This window comes from Stylophora pistillata, chromosome 8 (assembly GCF_964205215.1).
Source record: "Stylophora pistillata chromosome 8, jaStyPist1.2, whole genome shotgun sequence".
NCBI classification, from domain to species: domain Eukaryota; kingdom Metazoa; phylum Cnidaria; class Anthozoa; order Scleractinia; family Pocilloporidae; genus Stylophora; species Stylophora pistillata.
Window position 1 is genome coordinate 31635983 of NC_142526.1, and position 25976 is coordinate 31661958.

The 25976-nt window shown below is 39.6% G+C and overlaps 1 protein-coding gene, 1 long non-coding RNA gene and 1 pseudogene across 4 annotated transcripts; 1 reads left to right on the top strand and 2 right to left on the bottom strand.

Moving 5' to 3' along the window:
* Positions 1–752: 752 nt before the first annotated feature.
* On the top strand, positions 753–23060 carry LOC148725861 (gamma-aminobutyric acid type B receptor subunit 1-like; annotated as a pseudogene). Its single transcript, XR_015990331.1, has 16 exons — positions 753–860; positions 998–1273; positions 2414–2551; positions 3602–3772; positions 3965–4069; positions 4648–4713; positions 5951–6136; positions 6499–6735; positions 6919–6982; positions 7471–7551; positions 7934–8084; positions 8805–8939; positions 19128–19235; positions 20618–20746; positions 20998–21327; positions 21782–23060. The product of XR_015990331.1 is annotated as a gamma-aminobutyric acid type B receptor subunit 1-like (transcript).
* LOC148725862 (protein DOP1A-like) lies at positions 12125–18058 on the bottom strand. The gene is made up of 6 exons (XM_088729433.1): positions 17772–18058; positions 17354–17545; positions 16951–17256; positions 16454–16809; positions 15166–15436; positions 12125–14364 (listed from the first exon to the last, which is right to left on the bottom strand). The coding sequence occupies exons 1-6, from the start codon at positions 17784–17786 to the stop codon at positions 14014–14016; spliced, it is 1491 nt and encodes a 496-aa protein (XP_088585559.1). The 5' UTR covers positions 17787–18058; the 3' UTR covers positions 12125–14013.
* On the bottom strand, positions 22887–25604 carry LOC148725863 (uncharacterized). 2 transcript variants are annotated; one of them, XR_015990334.1, is made up of 2 exons: positions 25251–25604; positions 22887–23572 (listed from the first exon to the last, which is right to left on the bottom strand). It is a non-coding gene; the product is annotated as an uncharacterized LOC148725863 (long non-coding RNA). The 2 variants fall into 2 exon arrangements; XR_015990335.1 differs by lacking the exon at positions 25251–25604 and adding an exon at positions 24374–24492.
* Between the last annotated feature and the right edge of the window lie 372 nt (positions 25605–25976).

The following is a 25976-nucleotide window of genomic DNA, read 5'->3' on the forward strand; positions in this document are numbered from 1 at the left end:
ATCGAAAATTATAGTTTTTCATCTACCAAGGATAACGTTTTGAATTCAAACAAAAGATTTAATTAAAAGCTGTCGGACGAGAAAAAAGCGACTTCATTAAGACGAAAGCGGTTGGTTTTCAGTTTCCAGCGACAGATGTTCCCATCTAAGTGCATGATACCTCTATCTCATATTAATGAAAAAAACTTTTCAAAAAGGAAGTTTTAAAAAGGAAGTTTTAAAATGCTCATCTTTATTTATCTATCAAGCAAATAAGACTTCCTCCTTTGGGGAACTTTAGATCTATTCAAGAGAGAAAAACTTATTACGACTTTTGTGCTAATATCTTAGTTTTGCTCTCACCTGCATGAAGCTAAATTAGTCTCGCACATTCATTGATCACGTTGAAAGTGATCACAGTGGCTCGGTAAAAGTTTTCAGAGGATAAGAGCCTTCTTCCAGGTACTTTAAATTTTTCACCGACCACACATCACTGAACTCTAAAAAGATTTCTAAAAAGGAACTGGAATACCTCCCCGCCGGACATTTTAACATAAAATGCCATGGATTAATGTCGGAAAGTTGTTATTTTGAGTTTTTTTTTCCCCAATTTGCAAGTGATTGTCTCCTCACTAGAAGGGGTTAGATAACTTAATCAATTTATTGTCACTGAATTCGCTAAGTCTAAAAACAAAAAAATTTTGCAGGAAGTAACTATGGCAACTGGAACACATGTCTAGTTTGATTAGAATTTGACAGTCACGCATACATTAGAGACCTTCGCCCCACACTGTGCGAGCTTATTTCGATTTTCGTTGGAGGACGCCTTTTGCTGACTTGCTAATCCTCATAGCCAGATTGAATCATAGAGCCTCACTCATGTGAGCGCAAAGTGTCTTTCTTTGAATAATAATCCTGACTATAGTTCGATCCCGAACTTTTCAGTGCATAGCGGGCCTAACGATACTGATCTGCCTGTTGACTCTATAATATTTTGATTGTTGATTTTTACTCGCAGATACGATAACAGAACATGGCAATGGCAAACCTGTTCCAACTTCTCGTTTGCTTGCTTTGTTATATTTCATTGACGATAGCGAACGAAACTGATCATGGCAACTCCAAGACCAAGACGGACCTTTACATCGGTGGCCTGTTTGGTGTTAACGTCAAAAATGGCAGTTGGAGCACAGCTGGGGTCATTCCAGCTTTGGAGATGGCATTAGAACATGTGAACGGCGATCCTAAAACTTTAGTGAACTATCAGTTGAAATATGTGTGGAATGATTCCAGGGTATGTTCCCCGTGTAGGATAAGAGCTAGAAATGTTTTTTTCTATTTTTTTTCCTTGAAACGTAAACAATTCGTTTTCAGTTTCAGTTAATGCGGATGAAGAAAATTCGGAAAACACCCCACAAAAAAAATTAAAGAAAGGAGCAAAATAGAAGCGTTTCATCTCTATTGTGTGACGCTTTTTGTGACGAGGACTGCAGCACTTTGAAAAAATCAACGGTCTATGCAATTTGTAACACCTGGATGCAAATTCCAAACAAGGTGCTTTCTAGGAACGGGGAGCTTATTTCTTCTTTTGAGAAACAACAGAATAAGCAAAACAAAGCTTTGATGATTATTTGAAAAGAATCAAGAGGCCTGGAAAATGAACTGATTGTCAGTGGATCCTCCCTGGCTAGAACATCAGGCCAAGCAATCGTCTCAAAAATTTAAGACGAGTTCATTCCCTTGAAGGAACTGAGCATTCACGTCGACAAAAAATGTTGAGAGACTAGCTTTTAGACCACTGTTTTTGCGACGAGGCTTTAATTAAGAGGAAGATGTACTATCGCAGTGCTAACAATGAAACAGAAGAGGCGTCAGCATTTTGTAATAACTTACGCAGTTTGTAATAACTATTGCAGCGGTTCAGTAACACACATTTAGTAATAAGGGCTGCAGCATTTTGAAAAATCATCATCAACACCTTGACGCAAATTGTAATGATATCAACTTTGTCACAAAAGCATGTGAACAAATAGGGAAAACGATACGTGCTCAGGAGAACGTGATGTTGCGTTACATTTATGGTATTTTTAAAATGAGTGAAAGGGATCAAATGTCAAGTACTTTTAATTCGTTCGAGATTTTGCCATGTGAAGATCGAGTATTCGCTAAGGAGGTTTTGTCCTTAGTCAGAATAAAGTAAAACTTTGAGTTTAACCGCAGATTTATTGAGTCGTTCTTAACAAAATGATAGTATCGAATTAGCCGTCATCATTACAACATGTGTTGTTATTGCAAAATGTCGCAGATCACATGAGCTTTCGCCACATTTTTGTACGGGGAAGCTTTTTCTTCCTTAAGATATGGAATGTTATAGGAGATATTTCATTCAATTCATAAGTTAGTTGAACTTAGAAATTTGAACTTTTTTTTCAAGTGTGAAAGTGGAGCTGGGATTCGAGCCATGCTGGAATTGATTAACACACCGCCCCACAAGATTGTTTTCTTGGGTCCCGGTTGTTCGGTTGCAACCAACCCTATTGCAGAAGCCGCGCTTTATTGGCAAGCAGTGCAGGTAACGTAAAGTCATTCACATACTGATGGTGCATTTTTTAGCACAGCTGAGAGCCAAATATTCTTCTCTATGCTAATGTAGACGTACCTCTATTGCTTAGAGAAAATTACACAATAACAACTTTATCATATATGTATATGTGAACGATCCTTCGCAGTAAAGCACTATTTGAGCAATAGTGAAAATCAGACCTGAAAAAAATTTCAGGCCTGTACGGGATTCGAACCACTGACCACTGGGAGCTCCCAGTTGGCTTGTTAGCTCAATTGGTAGAGCGCTGCACTAGTATCGCAGAGGTCAGTGGTTCGAATCCCGTACAGGCCTGAAATTTTTTTCAGGTCTGATTTTCACTATTGCTCAAATAGTGCTTTACTGCGAAGGATCGTTCACATATACGTCTCATAACCGCAGTTCATACATATGTTTCATATGTTTGTTGTTGTTTGATTTATCATATATGTTGCTATGATTGTTGTTGTCGTCACTATTATTACCATCACTATTGTTGATGTCAAGTTATTATCATTATTGCTATTGTTCCAAGAGTTATATTTGCGCGCCGGTGTTTACTTAAACTATTGTAACGGTACTTATTTCCGGCAAATATTGTGGTTCGATTTACACAGACAGTGTATCGTTCATGTAACGCTCGATAAAAGAAAGTCATCAGATACATAAAAAAAAGAACCGATAATGGCACGAGTCATGCCGAAACATGTGTCTAGAAGGTTTTCTCGTAAATTTTGAAATCTATTTCGATTAAATTATTATCAAAAGTCGTGGAAGTACTCTTATCATTCATCTTTATTATGACTAATATGACTAACACTGTAAAAATTCTGGGAGTTTCCTAAATGTTCGCCTTTTTTGCGAGTCAGCGCCTCTGTTTTCGGTCTATCACCATTTCAAACGGTAGCCAAGGTGAAGCTCTCTATTGGCTTGGAACGAGGCTGATTTGAATACAAATATTCTTTTGGACCTTTATTGATGACAAGTTCTTTGCATTATTTGCTAAATTTTTGTTCTGTTTTGTTCTGCTTCTTTTTTCAGATTGGTTACAGTGCATCCTCACCTCAGTTTTCAAACAAAGAAAAGTATCCTTTATACTTCAGAACTGCCACATCTGAAAGAATGGAAAACCCGGCCAGAGTCGCACTGTTAAAACATTTTGGGTGGAAAAGGGTCGCCCTTATCGTGGAAAACTTCGATATTTTTGTTACAGTAAGAATTTCTGGATCATTAAAACGATGCATAAACATGCGAGCTTAATTCTGCAACGTGACTGAAGTGAGAAAATTAAAATCGTAAAACTAAATTCCACAGGAAAACGTACCTTTTCTTTAAACATGTGATAGTTTTACCTGGTAGAACTTGTCAGACGCGTAAAATGTAAACATTTAATGTTTTTAATAGACAAAAGAAGAGCTCATCTCAATGTTAAAAGAGTCAAATATTACCATCACTGCGGCAGAAACCTTCAAACAGGACCCGGCTTCATCGGTCAAGAATTTACTGAAGGTATGAAATTATTAAAGCGGAATAATCACCTTTGGTAGCCTGCCTTTCAGCTTGCTCCTCTTATACCCCAGAATCTTCCGACCAGTCCTTAAACCTAGCTAATGGATTAGTGAGTACATAAATTGTGGAAAAAATTACAGAAAAAGTACTTAACAAATGGTAAACACCACAGCGTGCACTATTGAGTTATGGATGCACGAGGGAGGTTGCTAAGCACGAAAGAAGCGTAAGAGTCGCGCGAGGCGATAGCCGAGAGCGACTCTAGCTTCTTGAGTGCTTAGCAAACCTCCCAAGTGCATCCATAACTCAATATCGTACGCTATGGCATTTACCATTTGTTTTATAACATAACATAGATACATTGTAGCAAAAGAGTTTTCTATTATTTAACAAATCTTACGTGACCAGAAAAAACAAGCGCGCGGAAAACTAGTCTTTGCATTTGCTCACGTCAGCAGCGTACACCTATGTGCAAATGGTGGACGCTGAATCGACCAATCAGAACGCGCGCTTTACTTTGGTTGTGTTACAATGGTATTTATTTTTTATAAGTGATCAAGCTATTACTGATATTTAAGGACAAAGACGCCCGGATCATCATAGGACTGATGTACGAGGACATGTTTAAAAAGGCTATGTGTACTGTGAGTTTTGAATAGCGAATAAACGTTTTACTTATTTACGTCAAAAAGAGTAAGTCTTAAAAGAAACTGTGGTGCTGCGTTGGTGGGCGTATTGCAAAATACTTTGATTGTGGCAGCTGTGTTGATAATGGAAATTGGGCACCATTAACATGGCTTAATCTTTCAAGTTGGCGCTCTTAATCCCAACGGTTTCAACGATCGCTTTTCATTCAACCAATTTATTAATTTATTTTTTTGTTTTTCACGTTACCATATTCCCACCAATAGAGTAGCTCCATCTTTCTGTATATAAACCACGCGCGACCCACAATTTACTCTGACGAGGGGCTAGCACTCGAAATGTCAGCTTTAGAAATTCTTTACGATGGTCAATTAACATTATCAACCCAGTTGATCAAACCAAAGTACTTCATACATCAATTTGGCAAGATTGAACATTTACCAACTACCACTAACTAGTACCAATGTTCCTGCTGATCAAAGACTTGCGTCTGTGTATGGATCTATATGTTCTTCATGTGCTGTGAGTAGTGGCTAAGGGCTATTTTTGTAGCCTTCAAGTCCACAATCTGGCCAAAGTAATGTACCATTATAATATTCTTATATGATGGTGGCTCGCGGTGATATTTCCTTTCCGCTACGCCATTGGATTCACTCACTCCCTCACTTTTCGCGAACTTAACGACCCATCCTTCCTTGCTTACACCCAGCAAAATCAACATCATGATGCCAATATCAGTGCTGTTAACATCTCCTTCGCTGGAAGTCATTTAAATTTCGGCTTACTAAAACCAAAGGTATGGCAGTTCTCCAGCCAACTCCTTAATCATTTGAGAAATGGACGGCTTAGGCTTTTATTAACAATGGCACAAATGGACGGAAGGAGCTTCCACGATACACTGAAGCGATGTAAATTTTAGTAAAAGGGGTAAGTTTCTAAAGAAACTGTGGTGCTGCGTCGGTGGGGGTAACAAGGTAATTAGGTTTTATCAACTGAGTTGAAATTGTAAATTGATCACCGTAGAGAATTTAAAAAGCTGACGTTTCGAGCGTTAGCCCTTCGTCAGAGCCAATGATGATTTATTTACAATTTTAACTTAGTCGATAAAACTTATGTAAAGTTTAGGATCATATGCTGCAAAAGTTATGAAATATAATGTACAATTGTTTTCACCACAAATTAATCCATCCGTAACATTCATTTGAAAGGCAAGCTGAGAATAATCTATTTTCACAGGCCTACAAAGAAGGACTCTTTGGAAGCAAGTATGTTTGGATAATAGTTGGATGGTACTTGGAAGACTGGTGGACAAAAACAGATGAAGAATGTGCAGGAGAAAATCTGCTTGAAGCCGCTAGTAACCTGATATTAACATCTCCATTGCTTCTCGGCAATTCGACACAACCCACTATATCGAAGAAGGTAGGAGTGTTTACATTCTTCACAGGGCCAAAATTACTGCATATGTTGTCCGAAAAAACTTGTACCGCTGTTCCCTATCAAAATCCAGACATGAATTGAAAAAGTCTTGAATCCTCAGTCAATTTGTGTTTGCCGTTTATCATTTCTTATTCTGACAACTGACGAAAAAAAAGGGGTTGAACGTTGTTTGGCTTGTAAAAGCTTTGTTGAGAGTTGTACGTACGTGGAAAATCCCTGGGCGGGTGGCATGTAAACTCAAAACAGTGACAAAGTACCATTTGTTTCTTTATCATTTTGTCAGCCTTCAGAATATATATGCTGATAACTAAGTAAACGTCAACTGATGACTTTTTTTTTTTTAGACAGCACAACAACTTAATTCAACTTACGAGGAAAGGTGTCGACGTTCTAATTACACATCCCACGAGTACGCAAGTTTCACTTATGACGCCGTGTGGACCATCGCTCTCATGCTGGACAAATCTATCCCGCTGCTTCGGGAAAAGAACAAAACTCTGGAAACCATAAAATACGGCGATAAAGAAACAGCTGGGATCATGAAAGATATTCTGTTCCGTACAAACTTCAAGGGAATGTCGGTAAGTTTACCAATTCTGCTTCCTGTTTGGACCTCAGGGTCTCTGTCCTACTTCGCCGATGTTACAAAAAGACAGAAAGACAAAGTGAAGCCAGCTACCGTTGTTTTCTCAACTGTGGGTCAACAATTTTAGGAATTTTTTCCGGCATGGTCCAATGAAATAAGTTTTGCTGTACCTTATTAGGGTCACGTGACGTTTAATCAAAATGGAGACAGGCAAACAGTTGTGCTAATTAGTCAGAGGATAGGTAAGTGAAATTCTTGTCTTACTTGTTTTTGTTTTGTTTTGTTTTTTTTCTAATACGTTGAAAATGATCGTCCTAATTCACCTAAATATCATACATAAAGATTTTATCTGAAGGTTTCACCCCATTGCAAGTTTGCTTCATCAAATATATCAAGTTTTCTCCGACCATTATCAATGAGAAAGTTGTTTAAATTCTAAAGGAAAATGGTAATGCATTTTCCTTGAATCGTATAACTGAATAAAAATTAAGAAAAAAAAGAAAACAGCAAAAATAGTGTTTGTTTTTATACTGAGCACGAAACAATATCACTTAGCCTCGTTTTCAACTCGCAATTTCACGCTAAAATACCTCGCTTCGTTAACCAATAAGAATGCGAAATTTTATTCAATGATACGATGCTATACTGAAAAGTAATGTTAAAGGCGAGCTTTAAACTTAGTGTGACTAGAAAAATTCATACTTATCAGAATGCTGTGGTATTGATTTAGGAGGCCGAAAGCAACTGGTCGCTACAATAGATATTCGTGATGGGAAACTTCAACCATATGGTAATGGTTTTGAATGGCCAGGTGAGACAAACATTGGGCACCTCCTGAGCATGCTCAGCTGCATGGACTCTGATGTTAGGTTAGACTTAAGGTTGCACGAGTCTTGTGAATTTTATTGGCCTTTATACATTCCAGGCCTTTGCCGGTTTCTTCAATAAGGAAACATTGAGGAATATTCCTACTTCAGTACGTAGTTTCGCGATGATTCGCTTATACAAATACGTCTGGTTATATTTGGAGGTATGAGAGAGTTAAGTTTCTACCCGAGAACATAAAAAAATGATGCTACCAGTGCTATATAACGGTAGTGCTCCCTCCCGCAATGAACACCAACTATAGATAGGTTCATGAATTACAAAGTCTTGTCTTATGTAGCAGGTTTTCTCTGCCTTTTCAACCGCAGATGATCGTGTTCCAGCAGATGGAGCCAAAATCACTCAAAAGGTTTATTATGAAGACAGAAACACGACTGTTACGTTCTATGTGTTGGCCTTATCTGGAATACTGCTCTGTTTGTTTTGTTTGCTGTTCAACTATATCTATCGAAATCAGAGGTACTCTGCAAAACAAAGAACACCAAGCTGGTTACCGAAGCAATAGCATTCACCCTCTAATTTTTTTTTCCAGAAACATGCTAAAATGCTATTGATAAACTTCGTCTGCTGAGAGTCTTGCTTCTATCAATTAGAATGTTAAGGTCGGGTTTTCAATGAAACCGCTGAAAAGTTCTTGGAGAGAATTTGAACTTTTTCTAACAATTCTAACAGTTGTACTCAACTTGATCCTTTTCTCGCTTATTATTTTTTGAAAAAGAATTGAAAAGTGTGCCGCGCATACTGATGGCGGCTCAAAAAAGTGGAGTGTTACGAACCACTTCAAAAAAACCTTTCATTTTAGAGTATTCTTTTTTATTTTTGTTTGGGTGATGACTCCTTGACCTAAAATTATTGCCATTCAGTTTAGATGCTGTTTTTCGATTCTTTATAAATATTGGTTATTTGAATTAAACTGGGCGGTTGCTAAGGCAATAGGCCATTTCCGAATTCCCTTTGGCCTCTTTCTCAAAACGAGGCCAGGTGCTAATTTGAATGTGAATGAAAACTTATATGAAAGTATCAGCATCAGGACTCCCTTTGAAAAACAGACTAAAGGTAATTCGGAAATGAGCTATTAAAAAATTTACCTCACGAGTGGATGAAATCATTCAGGAGGATGGAACTATGTACTCTATTCTTGGTTTGGAAATAACGAGTTTTGTATTTTTTCTTTCGCAGTCTGATACGACTGTCATCTCCGAAATTCAACAACATTACTGTCATTGGATTATACTTGCTTACTTGGAAGTATTTTTATCGGCCCACAGTAATTCTGCGTCAGCGGAACACTTCAACCAAGCGTTCTTTTGTCATGTAAGACCTGTTTGTGGCAAGTTCACTTTTCTTTAAAGTCTTATCTCGCGTTTCCGCGATTTCGATAGCCTAATGAGGGATTTTGCAAAATTGATTCAATAACACTGCAGTTTATGACAGCAGCCTAATTTCAATAGTTGACGATTATATGTCAACAAAATAAATCCAGGTTTTATAATGCTTTTAAGAGAATTTTAAATACCTATTAATTTTCGTGGTTTTTCAATTATCTCTTTATACCGGGACAATTCTCAGAAAAGTTTGATGAGAACTTTTACCCAAAGTAGCAGCCAATCTAACATTGCAAGTAGTTTTAGAATTGCCATTTCTTTTAAGCAATTCGTTGGTATAGCTTGTCGCGTTTTATTCCTGATAGTAATTGAAAGATAGTTGTGTCTTATAACACTTGGCTTTTATAATCTTTAGATTGCTGCCTGGCTTCTGACCACCAGTTTTACCTTCGCCTTTGGTGGCATTTTTGTTAAAACCTGGAGAGTTTACAAAATATTTACAAACAATCAATTGAAAAAGGAGGTGAGGAAGGATTTGTCCATTTTGAACTGACGATGAACTTGAAGCAGACGTCAACTAATTATTTTCATTCTTTCAAATTTTTAGATTCGCAACTTGAGTAGTACCAGTCTTCTTGCAATACTGTTGGTCGTTTGGATTATAGACATCATTATCCTGTCAACTTGGACATCTATGGACCCATTTACGATAGAATTCACGAAAATTAACAAGACGGTAACTAATCATATATGCGAATAAAGGCTGATAGTTTCTAAAGAAACTGTTAGGGGCTGCGTCGGTGGGGGCAACGAAATAATTTTGATATATCAACAAAGTTGAAATGATAAATTGGCCACCGTAACGATTACAAAAGCTGACGTTTCGAGCGTTAGCCCTTCGTCGGAGCGAATAGAGGAATTGTGGGTTTTGTGCTTTTAAAGGCAGAAAATGGAGCTACGTTATTGGTGGGAACATGGCAACGAGAAAAACACGAATAAGTTAAATGTTTTTCTCGTTGCCATGTTCCCACCAATAACGTAGCTCCATTTTCTGCCTTTAAAAGCACACACGACCCACAATTGCTCTCAGTATTCGCTCCGACGAAGGGCTAACGCTCGAAACGTCAGCTTTTGTAATCGTTACGGTGGCCAATTTACCATTTCAATTTTGTTGATATATCCAAATTATAATCATATATGCGTCTGTCCTTCAATAGGTTATAAATAAGAACCAATCAAAATGCTTGTATCATTCAGCTCCCTCTATAAATCGTAGTGATCAAGACTATGTATGTCGTTACAGGATATATATAGTGACCCTGACCTCGTGGAGGAACTCTTAACCTATCGGTGCACTTCTCCCCATTCTGATACCTGGATGATGTCATTGTGCGGACTGAAAGGAATTCTGTTGATTTTCGGCGTGTTTTTGGCCTGGGAAACCAGAAACATGCATTATCCTTCGCTGAACGATTCCAAGAACATTGGCTTAGCAGTGTACAACGTGTTTATGTTCTCTTGCTTGGCGATTGTGGCTTGGTTTGTGGTTGATCCTCCCCTTACGACTCTGGTTCAAAGATCGATCGTCTTCGTGGCAACCACGTCGACAATTGCCCTACTCTTTGTCCCAAAGGTAAAGGTTTACTGGGCTCTCACCTTACCAACACGTGGTTCGAACTTTTAAGGAAATTTTATGAGGCATTTTCAACACGGTAGTCTAAAGATGCTTTCTGAAGAGAGTTTCCTCTGCCATTGCTCTATCTCTTAAGCCAATTACAACTCAGGAATTGCAAATAAATAAAATATCGTTCATCCTTGATGAAAAAGAGTAATTATGTCTTACTGCTTAATTTTAGATACCGATATTTGGTGGTAGAAAGTGTGTTGTCTCAACATTAAGTTGAGACAACACACATAACCGCCGCCTGGTTAGCTCAATTGGGAGAGCGCCGGACTGCTGTGCGGGAGGTCGAGAGTTCAATACTGGCCGGACCAACACTCAGGGTCTTAAAATTAACTGAGAAGAATATGCTTCCTTTCTCTAACATCAAGAAATGGTTAGATATTCTAGTCTTCTCGGATAGGGACGAATAAATGGAGGTCCCGTCTCCTGCAGGGTTAGGGGCATGAGACGTTAATTTCCCACGCACGAGATTACTGTGTGATGGATGTCCTCCCCTGGGGTGGGTTGGGTGGGTAACAGGACCCCCGTTGATACCAGTGTTTACTACCCTGAAGGGGCTATCCTGTATAAATATAGATGTCTGTCTGTCTGTCTGTCTAAGTCCTGCACTTTTTATTTTACAGATTCTTGCACAAAGGAAAACAGAATTCCCTTTGCCAAGCACTGAGCTGAAACGGCAAGAAAAATAAAAACAGGAACACGAGAAAGAGGAAATAGTTAACCAACAAATCTGAACATAATTTAAGCCCGTTCGTCCAGTTTGTAAACTTGAGATCCATGAAAACAACCCCATCAAGAGAAAGTTTTTTTCAAGTAATAAGAAAACCCCATTTAAGAGTAATTAAGCTTCATTTTCACCGCAGTCATCGCAGTGTCCGACATCCCGATCCTGCCTTTAAGTCTCACAGCCCCCTTATATGCCGCGACAACCCAACCTATATTGTAGGCCGACTAATGTTGTCACCTCCTACTGTCCCGATTTATGGCCAACTGGCTTTCTTGCCAATTTTCCTTCCGCTCGTGGATTACGGAGCAAAGTTCTTCATAACCGCCTCCCGGTTAGCTCAATGGATAGAGCGCTGGACTGTTGTGCGGGAGGTCGAGGGTTCGAGCCCCGGCCGGACCAACACTCAAGGTCTTAAAATAAATGAGAAGAATATGCCACCTTTCTATACCAGCAAGAAATGGTTAGATATTCTAGTCTTCTCGGATAGGGACGAATAAATGGAGGTCCCGTCTCCTACAGGGTTAGGGGTAGAAGACGTTAATTTCCCACGCACGAGATTACTGTGTGATGGATGTCCTCCCCTGGGGTGGGATGGGCGGGTTAGGATTGATTGTAAAGCGCTGTTGATCTGTCATTGTAAATAGCGCTCTATAAATTGTTGTTGTTGTTGTTGTTGTTGTTGTTGTAATAGAAACCGCAGGAAAGACACAGGATAATGTTGTGATTATTTCATGAAACAAAAGTTGTGTCGGCAAGGCCAAAATCAAGGTGCTGAACACGATATGTTGATTTTAATGAGAGATTATTCAGTCACTAGTGAGTAAAGGAGAGTTCTCTTTTTATAGTAACAAAAGTCTAGCTTAAGAATACAAAAATTAAATAGTCTCCATACAATAAATTTAAATAATTACAAAGACCTTTTCACTCGGTAACCACTGGAAGTTGTCTGTTACAAGTATAAGAAATTTCTTATATTCATTATTTTACCCGAAAGTTCTTCCCGGAACTTCCGTATCATACGAGAAAAAAAATTACCATCAAGAAAAACGATTTGACGCATGTCACTTCTCTCATTACAATGCGCTATCTTCGTATTTTTATCATTTATACCCTCCTTGGAAATTAAATATTTGCCGCCTCTACTTAACAAATATTCGCCGAAGGCGAGGTGAATATCGTCGAATAATCCCCGAGACGAAGTCGAGGGAATTATTCGACAATATTCAATGAACCTGAGGCGAAGAATTGTTTTAGTATAATTTCAGAGCTGAACAACAGAGAAATTTCTAAAATCATAACATTTTAGTAACATTTATTAACATTTTATATAAACCGCGCGAAGCGGTTTATATAGCGTCGTATAAGGAACCGCTCGACCAGTCAGATTGCTGGAAACTCTTTGATCAGCTCTGAAATTATACTAAAGTTAAATATTCAGCACGAGACTGTTTACTCAAAAACATATTTGCTTCTTACTTAAGAGGCGACCTTTACTCTAATGTGGTTCACATGTATGTCACGATTCTAAACCTGTCTAAACGCGTGAAACAATTTTATAGAAATATTTTAGTGTATCACTAAGCAAGCTTAAGGCTTGCACTTGATGGAAGTAATAGTTGTTTCCTTGGTTTTTAATAAAGAGTTTAAAAGTATAGGAGAAGCAACTGATTCAAAGTTATTGTTTTGACGTTTCCAAGTAACATGAACTATGGCTGGTGCCCCATGAGAGCGAGGAAAATTCATGTAGTAGTAAAAACGAATAAGCTATTAAAGAAAAGCAAATGAAAACTTCATTCAATTTTCTCCCATCCATACAACTGAAAAATACCATGGTTCATTTCCACATAAACACCTACAGAAAAAGAAGAACGATTGTATTTTACCGCTGACCCTCGCCATTGTCGTAATCCGTTCGAAAATGGGTTTCAATTACGTTTGTGCTATTTTTCTCATTTTTTTTTATCAGAAACGGAGACTATAGTTATTAAGGAGGTACATCACGTTAGTTCAGATCAATTTACTCGCCATAGATAGTGACCTTTAAATCGAATGAAATTAAGATCATCATTTGTTGGGGTACACAAACAAACACCAAAGATTTGGGAATAAACCGAAATAAAGAGGGAATGGTTAACAATGGAGAGGATCAGCGCAGACTGTAAATAAGGAAAATCACGAAGGTGTGTACATCGTGAAGTGATTCTTTTGAAGGTTTCAGTCAACTACAAGAGGTTCGAGGAAGTCCCTTTCCACTACGCGCTCCAATAAACTTTTACTTTGCGAGTTTTTAGACTTGCTAGTTTTGTCCCGCATCTCGCCGCAGCCAGAGAACCTGTCCCTCGACAAACACCTGAAGAAAGGAAGCAGCTGATCCAAAGATTTGATCTGATACATGGTCAGCAGCGGTTCTCCTGGCACACGCTGTAGCTCCTCAACATCAACTTGATCTCTTATCCTCTTTCGAAGCAGTTTTTCCAAACGAGCGATATGAGGTTTAAAGACTGGAACCTTTTCCTCTCCAGCGGTCATGTTATATGCTTCCCCTTCAAACGCCCAGCGATAGAGTTGAAACTGCGATAAATAATCACTAGGCAGAGCCTGGGACAGATCGAGAAGTTTACACACCGCAAGATACAAGCCAAGCCATTTTTCCTAAATGTAGTTCACATACCCGTTTGAACCGAGAAGTAACTCAGATATAACCATTCTCTGCTTGTGTGACTTGCCGTCAGAACCCAGTTCACTTTCCATTTGAAGCAACACATGCACGACTTCCGATACAATCGTCGGCCACAACGGTGTCAGATGCTGCGCCGACATGCGCAGAATAAGTACCCGGAAAAACAGAAAAATTTGCTCGTGTACGACTGGAGACTGAGGCAGTCTCAGGCTCTCGGCGAGCCGCTCCTGTATTTCTGGCAGAGCGTACTGGTACTGATCCACCTCGCTGCAGAAAATTGTAAACGACAGCTTCTTTAAAAGCTGAGCACGCTGCTCCATTTCCTGCAGCAAACACAACAAAAATTATATTTATATAAAAACGAACGAACAAAAAAATAATAATAATACTGGCAAGGTAAATACCTACAAAGCTTGTCTAAGATGCACATTGTTTTCACACGTGGCTCATTAGTTGCCATTTTCATAGAGTAAGGTCACATAAACTACGGATTACTCCATACCCGTCAGTAAAGAGCATTGGATCGCGAAATCCGGGAGCTCGGCATACTGCTTTGTCCTAAGCTCATCAAAAATGTTTCAAGATAACTTTCTTAATTAAAACACAACTTCGCCTGCTATAACCCCGTGACTTTCGGTTTTATCTAAAATTATGGAACTCCATAAGAACTCGAAGAGATAAGGAAGATCATTTATATTAAGCGCTGAAACTTGCTAGACAAAGGCAGCACAAAACTTATGTAAAAGTCACACTAGAGTCGGAGTGGCTAGGAAGCCAGACCCTAGCAAAATCTAAGTGTAATCGCCTTGACCGGCGCATTTTATGATAAACAATTCACTTAAAAGAGCCACTTAAGAAACCTTGGGCCTTTTCCTTTTTCGAATCCTGCAAATACGCCTTGACTTGAAGCTCGGTAAGCTAGGAAATTACAAGAGAATGATACATCATGATAGACTGAAACTGGCGAAGGGTACAGAAAATTCAAACTGAGTGCAACTGATTAACTTGAAAAAATTCAGCCTCTATCTTTCAAGACGCTCGCCGATAGTGTAGTGCCTTTGAGAGTCCCTGAAGATTTGATCAGAAAAGTCATATCAAGTAAAAGATCAAAGAAACTTAAGTACCTGTTCCCTGTTAGCAAAGATGTTAATAGAAGCACTTTGACTCAACCCGGCTACTCTTGTCATCAGCTCTTTGAATGACGTGTTGTCTTGCGTCATCAAGTTGTCAATAATCGTTCGCCAACTCCCAATACACGTGATATCCATCTGGAAGAAACTCGGGTCCAGTAATAGTTCCATAACTTCCTTTTTCCAGGCACGTCGAGTGTATTGGTACCCACTTAAGGAAGCCAAGAGGTTACAACAAGCGCGGAAGCTGGGTACATTGTGTGGACTTAAATGGAATGAAGCCATAACGAATAAAACTGAGTGACGAAAGTAAAGCGGGATTTTATTGGTTCTGCTTAATTTCGCCTTCTCAACGGTCTAAAAGACTTACGCCTCCCTCAGTCTAAATTCATCACCGGTAGAACTAAAACCTTTGAGTCAGTGGCGTTTTCTTATGGCTAGGGCAGTTCGCTTGTTTTACTTGAGCGTAGTAAACGAGTGGAATGGTCACGAAGCACAAATATTTCACAGTTATGAGAGTCTGTTGGTTTTTTTTTTAACCTCGCAGTGCATAATTTATTATAGCATTCTAGTCACTTGAAAGTAAATGACGTATGGAATTCTCAAAATATTTATTCAGCCACAATGCATGTTCACAAAAACAAAAGATTGTCTACGCTTCACGAGCTCCCGACATAAACTGTAGCCATCTATGCCCTGGTTTTTGCAACCAGTCTCCCCTAAATACTATGTTTTCAACTCTTAATACATCCATTTTGAAATCACTGGTGGTCTCTGTAATCTGATTGGCTCTAATTGGTGCAATTTATTCACGAATTGCACCATTTTTTGCTCTAAATGGCATCATTTTACGCTTGACTGAGTTTTTGACACATGATGTCAGTCTTTCTGTTTTGCATACAAAATAAGATGTAAAAGCGTTTCCGGTTCCACTTATTATTTAAAAACCGGCTCAGTACTGCATCAGTAAAATATTTGAATTGACCAAGTCCTGTATTTGGGTGATTTCAAAATGGATGTAATAAAGTGGTAATTGAACCTTGTGTCGTGCAATTTTGTTCTGAAATCATACTTGTGATTTCAAATCACGCCTATGATTTCAGCGCAAATTGCACTCCACTCAGTTCAATTACCACTATTTATCGACTCTTCGTGTTCTCATTTGCCCCTCAGAAGAAGGAAGCCCGGCACGTGATCCCTTGAAGCGAATCCAAACACTGACACTGGAATAAGCGAACTAGGACTGCCAAAGTTTTCGCAGAATGTCGGGTCTACAACCTACCTGTGATTTTTGAGAAACGGAGTTACGTTGTACATCACAGTCGTGAGAAAACTCGTCATCCGCTCCTTCTCGTCGCTTCCAAACACCATGTCCAAGACTGGGGCAAGAACCTCGGCCAATACGTAAAGGGCTTGGGTACTATAGCTGCCAGTATTGCTTGAATTAGTACCACTGGGCACAGGTGGAGGAGGTGCCGCAGGCTCAGCTTCAGAAGTTTCAGATTCCACGTTACTTGAATGGTCTGAAAGGACTTCTGGTTGTGTGATGACAGCCAGCGTCCTTCTAAACCAGGCGGCGTTTTCCAGTGATGATCCCGCCACCGTGTTGCACGCTTCAACAAGACGCTGCGTTATGTCCTGATGGAAAAGCAAAAAAGGAAGGCTTCAAACAAAATAAGAAAATAAATAAAAGCGATAGTCATGACAGTGTTAAATCGATGATGCCGCAAGAGTCTCGACTTACTTGACCGGCATCAAGTCGAAATAAGTTCCTGTTACCTGTAACTCCTTTCGGACCTTTTTGTCTTCTTGTAAAGGAATATTCTTGACGTAAGATCGAAGAATAATCAATAACAGAAAAAGAGCTGGAGGAAAATTGAGCTGAAGTCCTTCCTTCATGAGAGATAGCAAAGATGAACGTACAACAATTAGCTGGCTTTCTGATGCTTTCTGCAAATACTCGAACAAAAATTGTAGTATGTTGACTTCCAGGCCAGCCTGAGTAGGTGTGGTCTTGTCTTTGCTTGTGACAACTTGACGCACGATCTGTTTGACATTGTCAATCATTTCTTCCACAGACAACGCCTGCAAGATACCAGTAACATTCACTTTATCAGTTTGACTTTCGTACTCGCAAAAGCAAACCTTACAATTAAGGCTTCCCAAGAGAAAAGAATCCTACCTTGATGGCATAAACGATATCTACCACAATGATCTGATCTTCAGAGGCCAATGGAACTGCTCTGACAGACTTGACCCCAGATCCCTCTCGCCTACGCCTCTGGTACCAAACATCTGCAAGTGAGGCTAGAAACACGATGGTATGGTTCATGGTGATCGGAGTCAGCAATTGCAGAATCTGTTGTCGAACAGCCTGGGAGGAAAAAGAGCAATAAACACGTTTACATACACATTTACTGTCTAGATTAACGACGATGTCGATTTGTGTCAATGTAACAAACGATCTGGACAAATAATGAGGGGAGGACCCCTCAATGGCTATTTGAAAGACTGTAGGGAGTTGAAGTTGGCTGATTTGTAAATAATTTTTGTAATGAAATGACGGCAGTGATTCAGCTCTCTGGAGTTACCGCACCTACCTTTGGACTTCCCATCAAGTTGAGCGACCATTCAGATGGTAGCCGCTGGCCGGTTGAATCAGCTCTCTGCGTGCTCCAGATACTCCACACTGTAAACAGAGAGGACAGAATCTTGGGAAGGACACTCAGAAGTCCTTCACGTGCGTCTAGAATGTGCTTTGGGACCTCCACACTCGGTACATCACTAATGGGCGCTGACTGGACCGAAAACGCGTGCAGCAGGTTGGTAAATATTTGACCCGAGCCCGAACTGTATTGGCTGGAGTCATGTTGACATTAAGTACAAGCGCAGCCTAGTTAACACCATGGTGGCTCGCGCTTATCGATTATCTTCTAATTGGTCTTTCTTCTCCGAGGAATGTGACCGCCTTAGAGGGGTTTTTCATAACTTGAAATACCCAAAGCCACTGGTTGAAACTACAATCAAGCGGTTCGTTGAGAGAAGGATTTCATCTGCAGAACCCTGTCCATCACCAGACGTACCATCGGAGACTGTGAGATTAGTGTTACCCTTCAAGGACCAGTCGTCAGCTAATCATGTTAAACAACAACTGAACAGTCTAAGCTCGAAGTTAAGCGTGACTGTCCAACCAGTGTTCGTTAGCCCTAAGCTCGATCAACAGCTTAAGCAACACGAAATTAAGCCCCCTATTGTTAACCAACAATGTGTCGTTTATGAATTTAAATGTAACCTGTGTGATGCAGGGTATGTGGGCTATACTCGTGGTCACTTACACGAGCGCGTAGAAGGGCACACAAGGAAATCATCTTCTATCTACAAACACTACCACCTCCAGCACAATAGTGAAATGCCTGAACGCTTGATCGAGCAATTCAACGTCATCACGAAATGTAACGGCAAATTTGATTGCCTTGTTAATGAAATGTTGTATATTCGCATGCGTAAGCCAACACTGAACGTGCAAACGGATTCCATCCGCGCCAAGGTGTTTGTTTAAGCCGTTCAGTCTAATTTATGCTATTCTTGTACCTTTCCTTATTTGCATGTTTTTAAACTAGTCTCTTGATAATGGAGTCACGATGACCCCGAAACGTCGAGTAATAAATCTTTCCTGGTTTTTTCTATGCCTTTGCTTTAGCAAATCCCTGCTGATCAAATTTTAATCAAGTGCACAAATCACTTGTCATAACGTATCCTATTAAAGAGTACTAAGGTTATGTAAAGCAAAAGTGGTGAAAGTACCTTAAACAAAAACGAAGGTTTAAAAGTTCCAAACATCGATGCTACAAGTGAGTGGGTCAAGCGCACACAATGATGGGAGTTATTGGGTGAAAAACTAAGATCAAAAATATTTTTTCAAAGCAACACTAAGATTACTCGTTTTAAACTCTTAGACTAAAATCTGGCTGCTCTCTATCGGTTTCACCTTGGCATTTGGTGGAATTTTCGTCAAAACCTGGAGAGTTTACAAGATATTTACAAACAACCAGATGAGAAAAGAGGTGAGGAAATAGCTACAGGACAACACAGCTAGCTCATCATCATTGTCGTAGCTGTGTCACCAGTCGAGACAATTTTCAAATAGTTGTCGAAAGGTGACCCAGGATTGCCTTTGTTTTGCGTTAGCACGTCGGGGATTGGTTTAGAAAATTCGCGTTATTCTCTCAAGTACTCATTTGCAAAACTTAGCCAATCACGACTTGCATTGATAAAGGGTCGATTTGCAAGCTTTTGCCTGTCTTCTGTTCTGTCTTGTCTTGAAGAACTGAGGTCCTTATTGCTCCTGGTCCTTATTGTTCCTGGTCCTTATTGCTCCTGGTCCTTATTGTTCCTGGTCCTTATTGCTCCTGGTCCTTATTGCTCCTGGTCCTTATTGTTCCGGGTCCTTATTGCTCCTGGTCCTTATTGCTCCTGGTCCTTATTGTTCCTGGTCCTTATTGCTCCTGGTCCTTATTGCTCCTGGTCCTTATTGTTCCTGTTCCTTATTGCTCCTGGTCCTTATTGCTCCTGGTCCTTATTGTTCCTGGTCCTTATTGCTCCTGGTCCTTATTGTTCCTGGTCCTTATTGCTCCTGGTCCTTATTGCTCCTGGTTCTTATTGCTCCTGGTTCTTATTACTCCTGGTCCTTATTGCTCCTGCTCCTTATTGCTCCTGGTCCTTATTGCTCCTGGTCCTTATTGTTCCTGGTCCTTATTGCTCCTGGTCCTTATTGCTCCTGGTTCTTATTGCTCCTGGTTCTTATTGCTCCTGGTCCTTATTGCTCCTGGTCCTTATTGCTCCTGGTCCTTATTGCTCCTCCTTATTGTTCCTGGTCCTTATTGTTCCTGGTCCTTATTGCTCCTGGTGCTTACGGCTCCTGGTTCTTATTGCTCCTGGTTCTTATTGTTCCTGGTCCTTATTGCTCCTGGTCCTTATTGCTCCTGTTCCTTATTGTTCCTGGTCCTTATTGTTCCTGGTCCTTATTGCTCGTGGTCCTTACGGCTCCTGGTTCTTATTGCTCCTGGTCCTTATTGCTCCTGGTTCTTATTGCTCCTGGTCCTTATTGCTGCTGGTTCTTATTGCTCCTGGTCCTTATTGCTCCTGGTCCTTATTGCTCCTGGTCCTTATTGCTCCTGGTCCTTACGGCTCCTGGTTCTTATTGCTCCTGGTCCTTATTGTTCCTGGTCCTTACGGCTCCTGGTTCTTATTGCTCCTGGTTCTTGTTGTTCCTGGTCCTTATTGCTCCTGGTTCTTATTGCTCCTGGTCCTTATTGCTCCTTGTCATTATTTCTTACGCTTCCATTAGATGTTGTGACTAATTTGAGCTTCAAGGTTATCGTGCATCATCGCCCTCAAAGTTTAACTGAATATTTTTTAACGGGATACCGTTTATTTTTCTCATCAGCTTGGAAACCTAAGTAGCACGAGTCTCCTATTAAGGCTATGTGCTGCGTTGTTTGTAGACTTCATTTTTTTGTCAACTTGGACAGCTATTGACCCAATGACCATGGAAACCGAGAATATCGTTGATAAGGTAAACGTTAACGGCCAGGCTCTGTTTTCTTTTTTTGATTTTTTTTTTGCTTACACTGCAAGATTACCGTTATGATAAACAAGTCTCGCGTTTACAGAACAACATTTATTAGTAATCAAGTTAGAGATCTCGCAATTGCTGATCGACGTAAAACGTCTTCACTGTGGGTCAGTGGTATATCTACAGCTCCAAATTAAAATTGTTTTCATCTTTTAACACTTACCAGACGACCTCTGTTTTCCCTAATGAAGGTCCCAGATGATGACACTGACTTACAGGAGCAGCTTGTGATCCACCAGTGCACCTCTTATTACTACATGACCTAGTTGATTTCAATGCGCGCACTGAAAGGAATTCTGTTGATTTTCGGCGTGTTTTTGGCCTGGGAAACAAGAAATGTGCATTATCCTTTGCTTAACGATTCCAAGAACATTGGCTTAGCAGTGTATAACGTGTTTATGTTTTCTTGCCTGGCTATTGTGGCCGAGTTCGTGGTTTACCCTCCCGTTAAGACATTAGTTCAAAGGTCTATCGTGTTCATGGCAACCACGTCGACAATTGCTCTGCTGTTTGTCCCGAAGGTTGGAAACAATTCAATTATAATCATATCACAATTTTTGTAGGTTTCACTCCTCCGAGACGTCAACTTAAGTGATAACAAGACTGATTATTAAATGATCCAGTTACCGTTGATTTGGTCCGCCTTAGAGATCAGTTTTCATTTGAGTGTCGAAAAAATCAAAACAAAAGTCTGATTGCAATTACCAATCAGAACAAAAGTTCAATTATAATTAACCAATGAGAACGCAAAACAACAAAATTGGGAATCAGATTTCATTTATTATAAAGCTTGAACGCCGGAAACTGCAACGACATGTGATATCGGTCATTGCTGAGCGGTGCCAAGCTGGAAATAAAAAAAAAACTTCGCAGTTAAAAATGTATCATGGGTCACTGGGATAGATTCTCTCCCTTGAATTTCTCTTTAAAAGATAGAAACCTTCATTTATTCATTTATGATATTTTATTTGACAGGTACTTTACCTAAGGAAAAATAACGAAGTTTCCACTGCCGCTGTCGTGGAGACAAACAATGTGGTATCAAAAATTCATGGAGCGACGAATACAACGAACCCCTTAGAAAGACCTCATACTTAAAAATTTGTGTTAACTAAAGTTACGGCAATTACCGGAGGTAGAGAATTTATCGAAACAAACCGGATCCCTGCAGGATCAAAGGCGAGTCGGGATGAAATGAGCCGGAAACTTAGAAGGCCACTGCAGATCATTATCAACCTGTAACAAGCTATTGGTCGAGTGTTTAAGACGTTGGGGATGTTGGCTGGGGCCCGTTTCTCGAAAGTTCCCGTAACTTAACGGGCCCGAAGCCATATTTTGAAATCAAAAGTTAATCAATAGAGAAGCAAGCTCTGACACCCTGACCAGTCCATTTTTTTCTTTGGCTGCTTGTTTTATCGTACAATTCTCAAAACGTTTCAGTAAACCCCTACCTTGAATGAATTCACAGAACAGCTTTACGGGCCTGTTAAGTTACCATCGCGAGGAGCTTCGAGAAACGGGCCGCTGGTTGGGGTTTCCAGATCAGTTTTAATAAAACCGGAGGAATGAAACTGCAAAGTCCCACCAATAAAATCAAGTAGTATTGAATGTTGAATGAACTATCTGTCAACCATCCAGATCGACAGTACGATTTAGTTCCAGGTTAAATCATAGCCGCATGAGAGGCTATGCCCATCGCAGCTAAGTTTCTAAACTAAGGGAAAAGTGCGGCCGTTTGTCACAAGGGATTGTGAAACCATAGGCTTTAAGACAATAGTGATAAAGCAGTCCAGTTTGCTCATGCACGTGACGGATTAAACTGTGAAAGAGGGAATGTTCTCAGTTTACAAAATCAAGGGAAATCGCCATTGATAAAAGACGCTTAACACACAAGACGACACCTGGCTAAGATATGCACATATAGTTGCTATGGCAACTTTAGACACTCGTGCAGTCATATCGATGTGTTTGCTTACAAAGTCGTCAAGAGATTGATAACCTCCTACCTAAAATAAATAGACCGCCTGAATGTAATTCGTTACTGTAATGGAGGAAAAAAAATTCATTGAGGAACCCACTCTGTTGCTTAAATATGTTGTTTAATTTTGTAAAAATGTGACAGTTGCATCCCTTTTAAATGCATTTAATCGGCTATTCGAATGTTGTGGATCTTCACGAGTTCTTAGACTAAAATTGTTTTTCCATTGAGTTGAGGCATACAAGTGCAATGCATTAAAAGTGGCGAATCCTGTTAGGCGTTGAAACGTACTTTTCTCTACATTTAGATCAATGCGAATGAAGACATGGTCAGATCTGCCAAAGAATCAAGAAAACCGCAACGAAGTAGTTTATTTGTCTAAAATTGTCATTTAAAAGTAAAGCTTGTCAACCAGAGAGCAGGTGGTTCTTGTGTGCCGCCCAAATAAGGACGTGAATTCAAAAGATCGAGGAATTAAGGGTTGTCTGTAGTCCTTGCAAAACTGGCAACTTAAGGCTGAAGTAAACTGTGCTAGCAGCCCATCTGCTGAAGCCAAGTGGGACACAAGTCGATATATTTATTTATATGCCAACACTGCTTGGGAGCTCAGGGTGTTTCTGACGTATTCAGAAAATGCACTAAAACTGACTGCCGCTGACAACATTCTCCAAGGTAATGTTAACAGTTATCGTTTTCTTTTCTTTTAACACTGGCTTCTAGTTGGCTATGAAACATCTGACTATAAATTGCGACATAAAGCTGTGTGGAGCTGATCCAGATCCGGTTACCTAGCATTATAGAGTTAATCAAAATACATTATCAAAGAGGAAAAGTGCTGCTTTCTCAAACTTATGGGCGTAGAGCGAAAGCCAGGGCCGACGGAGCTAACGACCAGTTATTATAATATTTCTCTGTTGCTTTCGCCTAATAGAACAAATTAGAGTGTGTTGCAATCTTACGTCAGCGGAGCTAAACGATAAAGTAACCAACGTGACGCTGAAAAATAGGTTTAAGTTCTGTGCATGTGCCATGACGTAAAGCAGCATAAGTATCGTACGATCATAGCTATACCACTACAACGGAAAACAAAATAGCCAAAATTTTTAGTAACCTCTCTGAACGAAGGAAGCTTTTCGCAGACCCCTGACAAAAATTAAAGATCAGTCAATGAGGCATTATATTACCAACAGGGACATTGGTGATGGAAGGGATCGATTAACTGGGAAACAGGATCGGTGGGAACCGCCAAAAGTCGTTGTAAATTAGTTACCTCAAGTCTCAACTTAAAAAAAAACGTACATGTTAGCTAACGAATTGTATTGTATTTATATACTAACTTCAAAAGATAGAAGGTGGTTGGGTTAGCGTTGATGTAAGAAATCAAAATTTTTCCTTCAATGCTCTCAATTTAGCCACTGAAATTAATCTTATGGCCATAAAATTCAATTGTTTGCAACTCTCACTAGAAGGTTGTCAAAAATTGTTGTTATATTCCTGACCCATAACTAAAAGCCGAGATGGATTTTATGGCTAAGAAGAAAAGTCCGTTTAAAAAGTTGTCAACTACTTCAAGCTTTTTTTTTCATTACCTCAGGAAAACATATGTGAGCTAAATGGGCTCACTGGGTTTCTTGACAAATTACCAGATCATCTTGTAGACTATCGATCACAACAGCAAGCTTCTTTTTAGCGGGTAAAGTCGTCGAATTCGTATCCTTGTATTCGGTACAGTTTTCCTTTGACATGTGAAGGTTTATTTACGACATTTACTTGAACCTAGACGTATTTGCCGAGTAACATTTGCATTTAGCATTTTAATTATAACTTACGGCAAACATGTAATACTCCACTGTTTGGCTGAAATAATTGTCATAAAAAATCATGGAAAAAAAAATTAAAACTTCATCTGAGATCCGTTTGATTAATCGTTGTATTTTTGCTCATCAGATATTCCTCGGTCTGCCTCAGTTACAATTACAAAGTTTCTAGCTCTTAAACTGATGTGTTTGTTTTGTCTATAAAATTGCGGTTAAATTAAGTGTCATCATTTCGCTTTGAAGCAAACCTTTAAGCGACAAAAGGTTTAAAGTGGTATAATGTTGTTGTGAAACATAATGGAACAGTTTCCATTTACAGCGGCGATCGAAAATTATAGTTTTTCATCTACCAAGGATAACGTTTTGAATTCAAACAAAAGATTTAATTAAAAGCTGTCGGACGAGAAAAAAGCGACTTCATTAAGACGACAGCGGTTGGTTTTGTTTCCAGCGACATATGCTCCCATTTAAGAGCACGATACCTCTATCTCGTATTAATGAAAAAAACTTTCAAAAAGGAAGTTTTAAAATGCTCATCTTTATTTATCTATCAAGCAAATAAAACTTCCTCCTTTGGGGAACTTTAGATCTATTCAAGAGAGAAAAACTTATTACGACTTTTGTGCTAATATCTTAGTTTTGCTCTCACCTGCATGAAGCTAAATTAGTCTCGCACATTCATTGATCACGTTGAAAGTGATCGCAGCGGCTCGGTAAAAGTTTTCAGAGGATAAGAACCTTCTTCCAGGTACTTTAAATTTTTCACCGACCACACATCACTGAACTCTAAAAAGATTTCTAAAAAGGAACTGGAATACCTCCCCGCCGCACATTTTAACATAAAATGCCATGAATTAATGTCGGAAAGTTGTTATTTTATGAGTTTTTGTTCCCCAATTTGTAAGTGATTGTCTCCTCACTGGAAGGGGTTAGATAACTAAATCAATTTATTGTCACTGAATTCGCTAAGTCTAAAAACAAAAAAATTTTGTATGAAGTAACTATGGCAACTGGAACACATGTCTAGTTTGATTACATAACGAGCGTCACGCCGTTAGCAACCAAAAAAAGTCTAGGTATCCAGCAGAGAATCCGTACTTTTAGTCCGCATTCTCTGCTGGATACCAGTGGCTTGCTTGGGTAAAATTTTTGATCGTATTTCGCTCCTAATCTGATAGAGGCGTCAACTTTTACGCAATCATGTCATCATCCTATGGCGTGAAAAGGTAATTAAAGAAGCCGTATCCGAAAAAAGTGTACATGGCCGGCGCTTAAAAATAGTGACAAGACAAAGCGCTCGCCCGGAGTGTGTTGCGGCAGTTACAGTCACGTCGAAGAAACATTTCTTAGTCAATGCTTGCGGATTTAGTTAACT

Excerpts from the sequence above, each read along its gene's own strand:
- LOC148725862 (XM_088729433.1), bottom strand. Across the intron at positions 17,257-17,353 it reads ATATCGTTTATGCCATCAAG|GCGTTGTCTGTGGAAGAAAT; the intron begins GTAGGATTCTTT and ends GGTATCTTGCAG. Across the intron at positions 16,810-16,950 it reads AGGTCCGAAAGGAGTTACAG|GACATAACGCAGCGTCTTGT; the intron begins GTAACAGGAACT and ends CTTTTCCATCAG.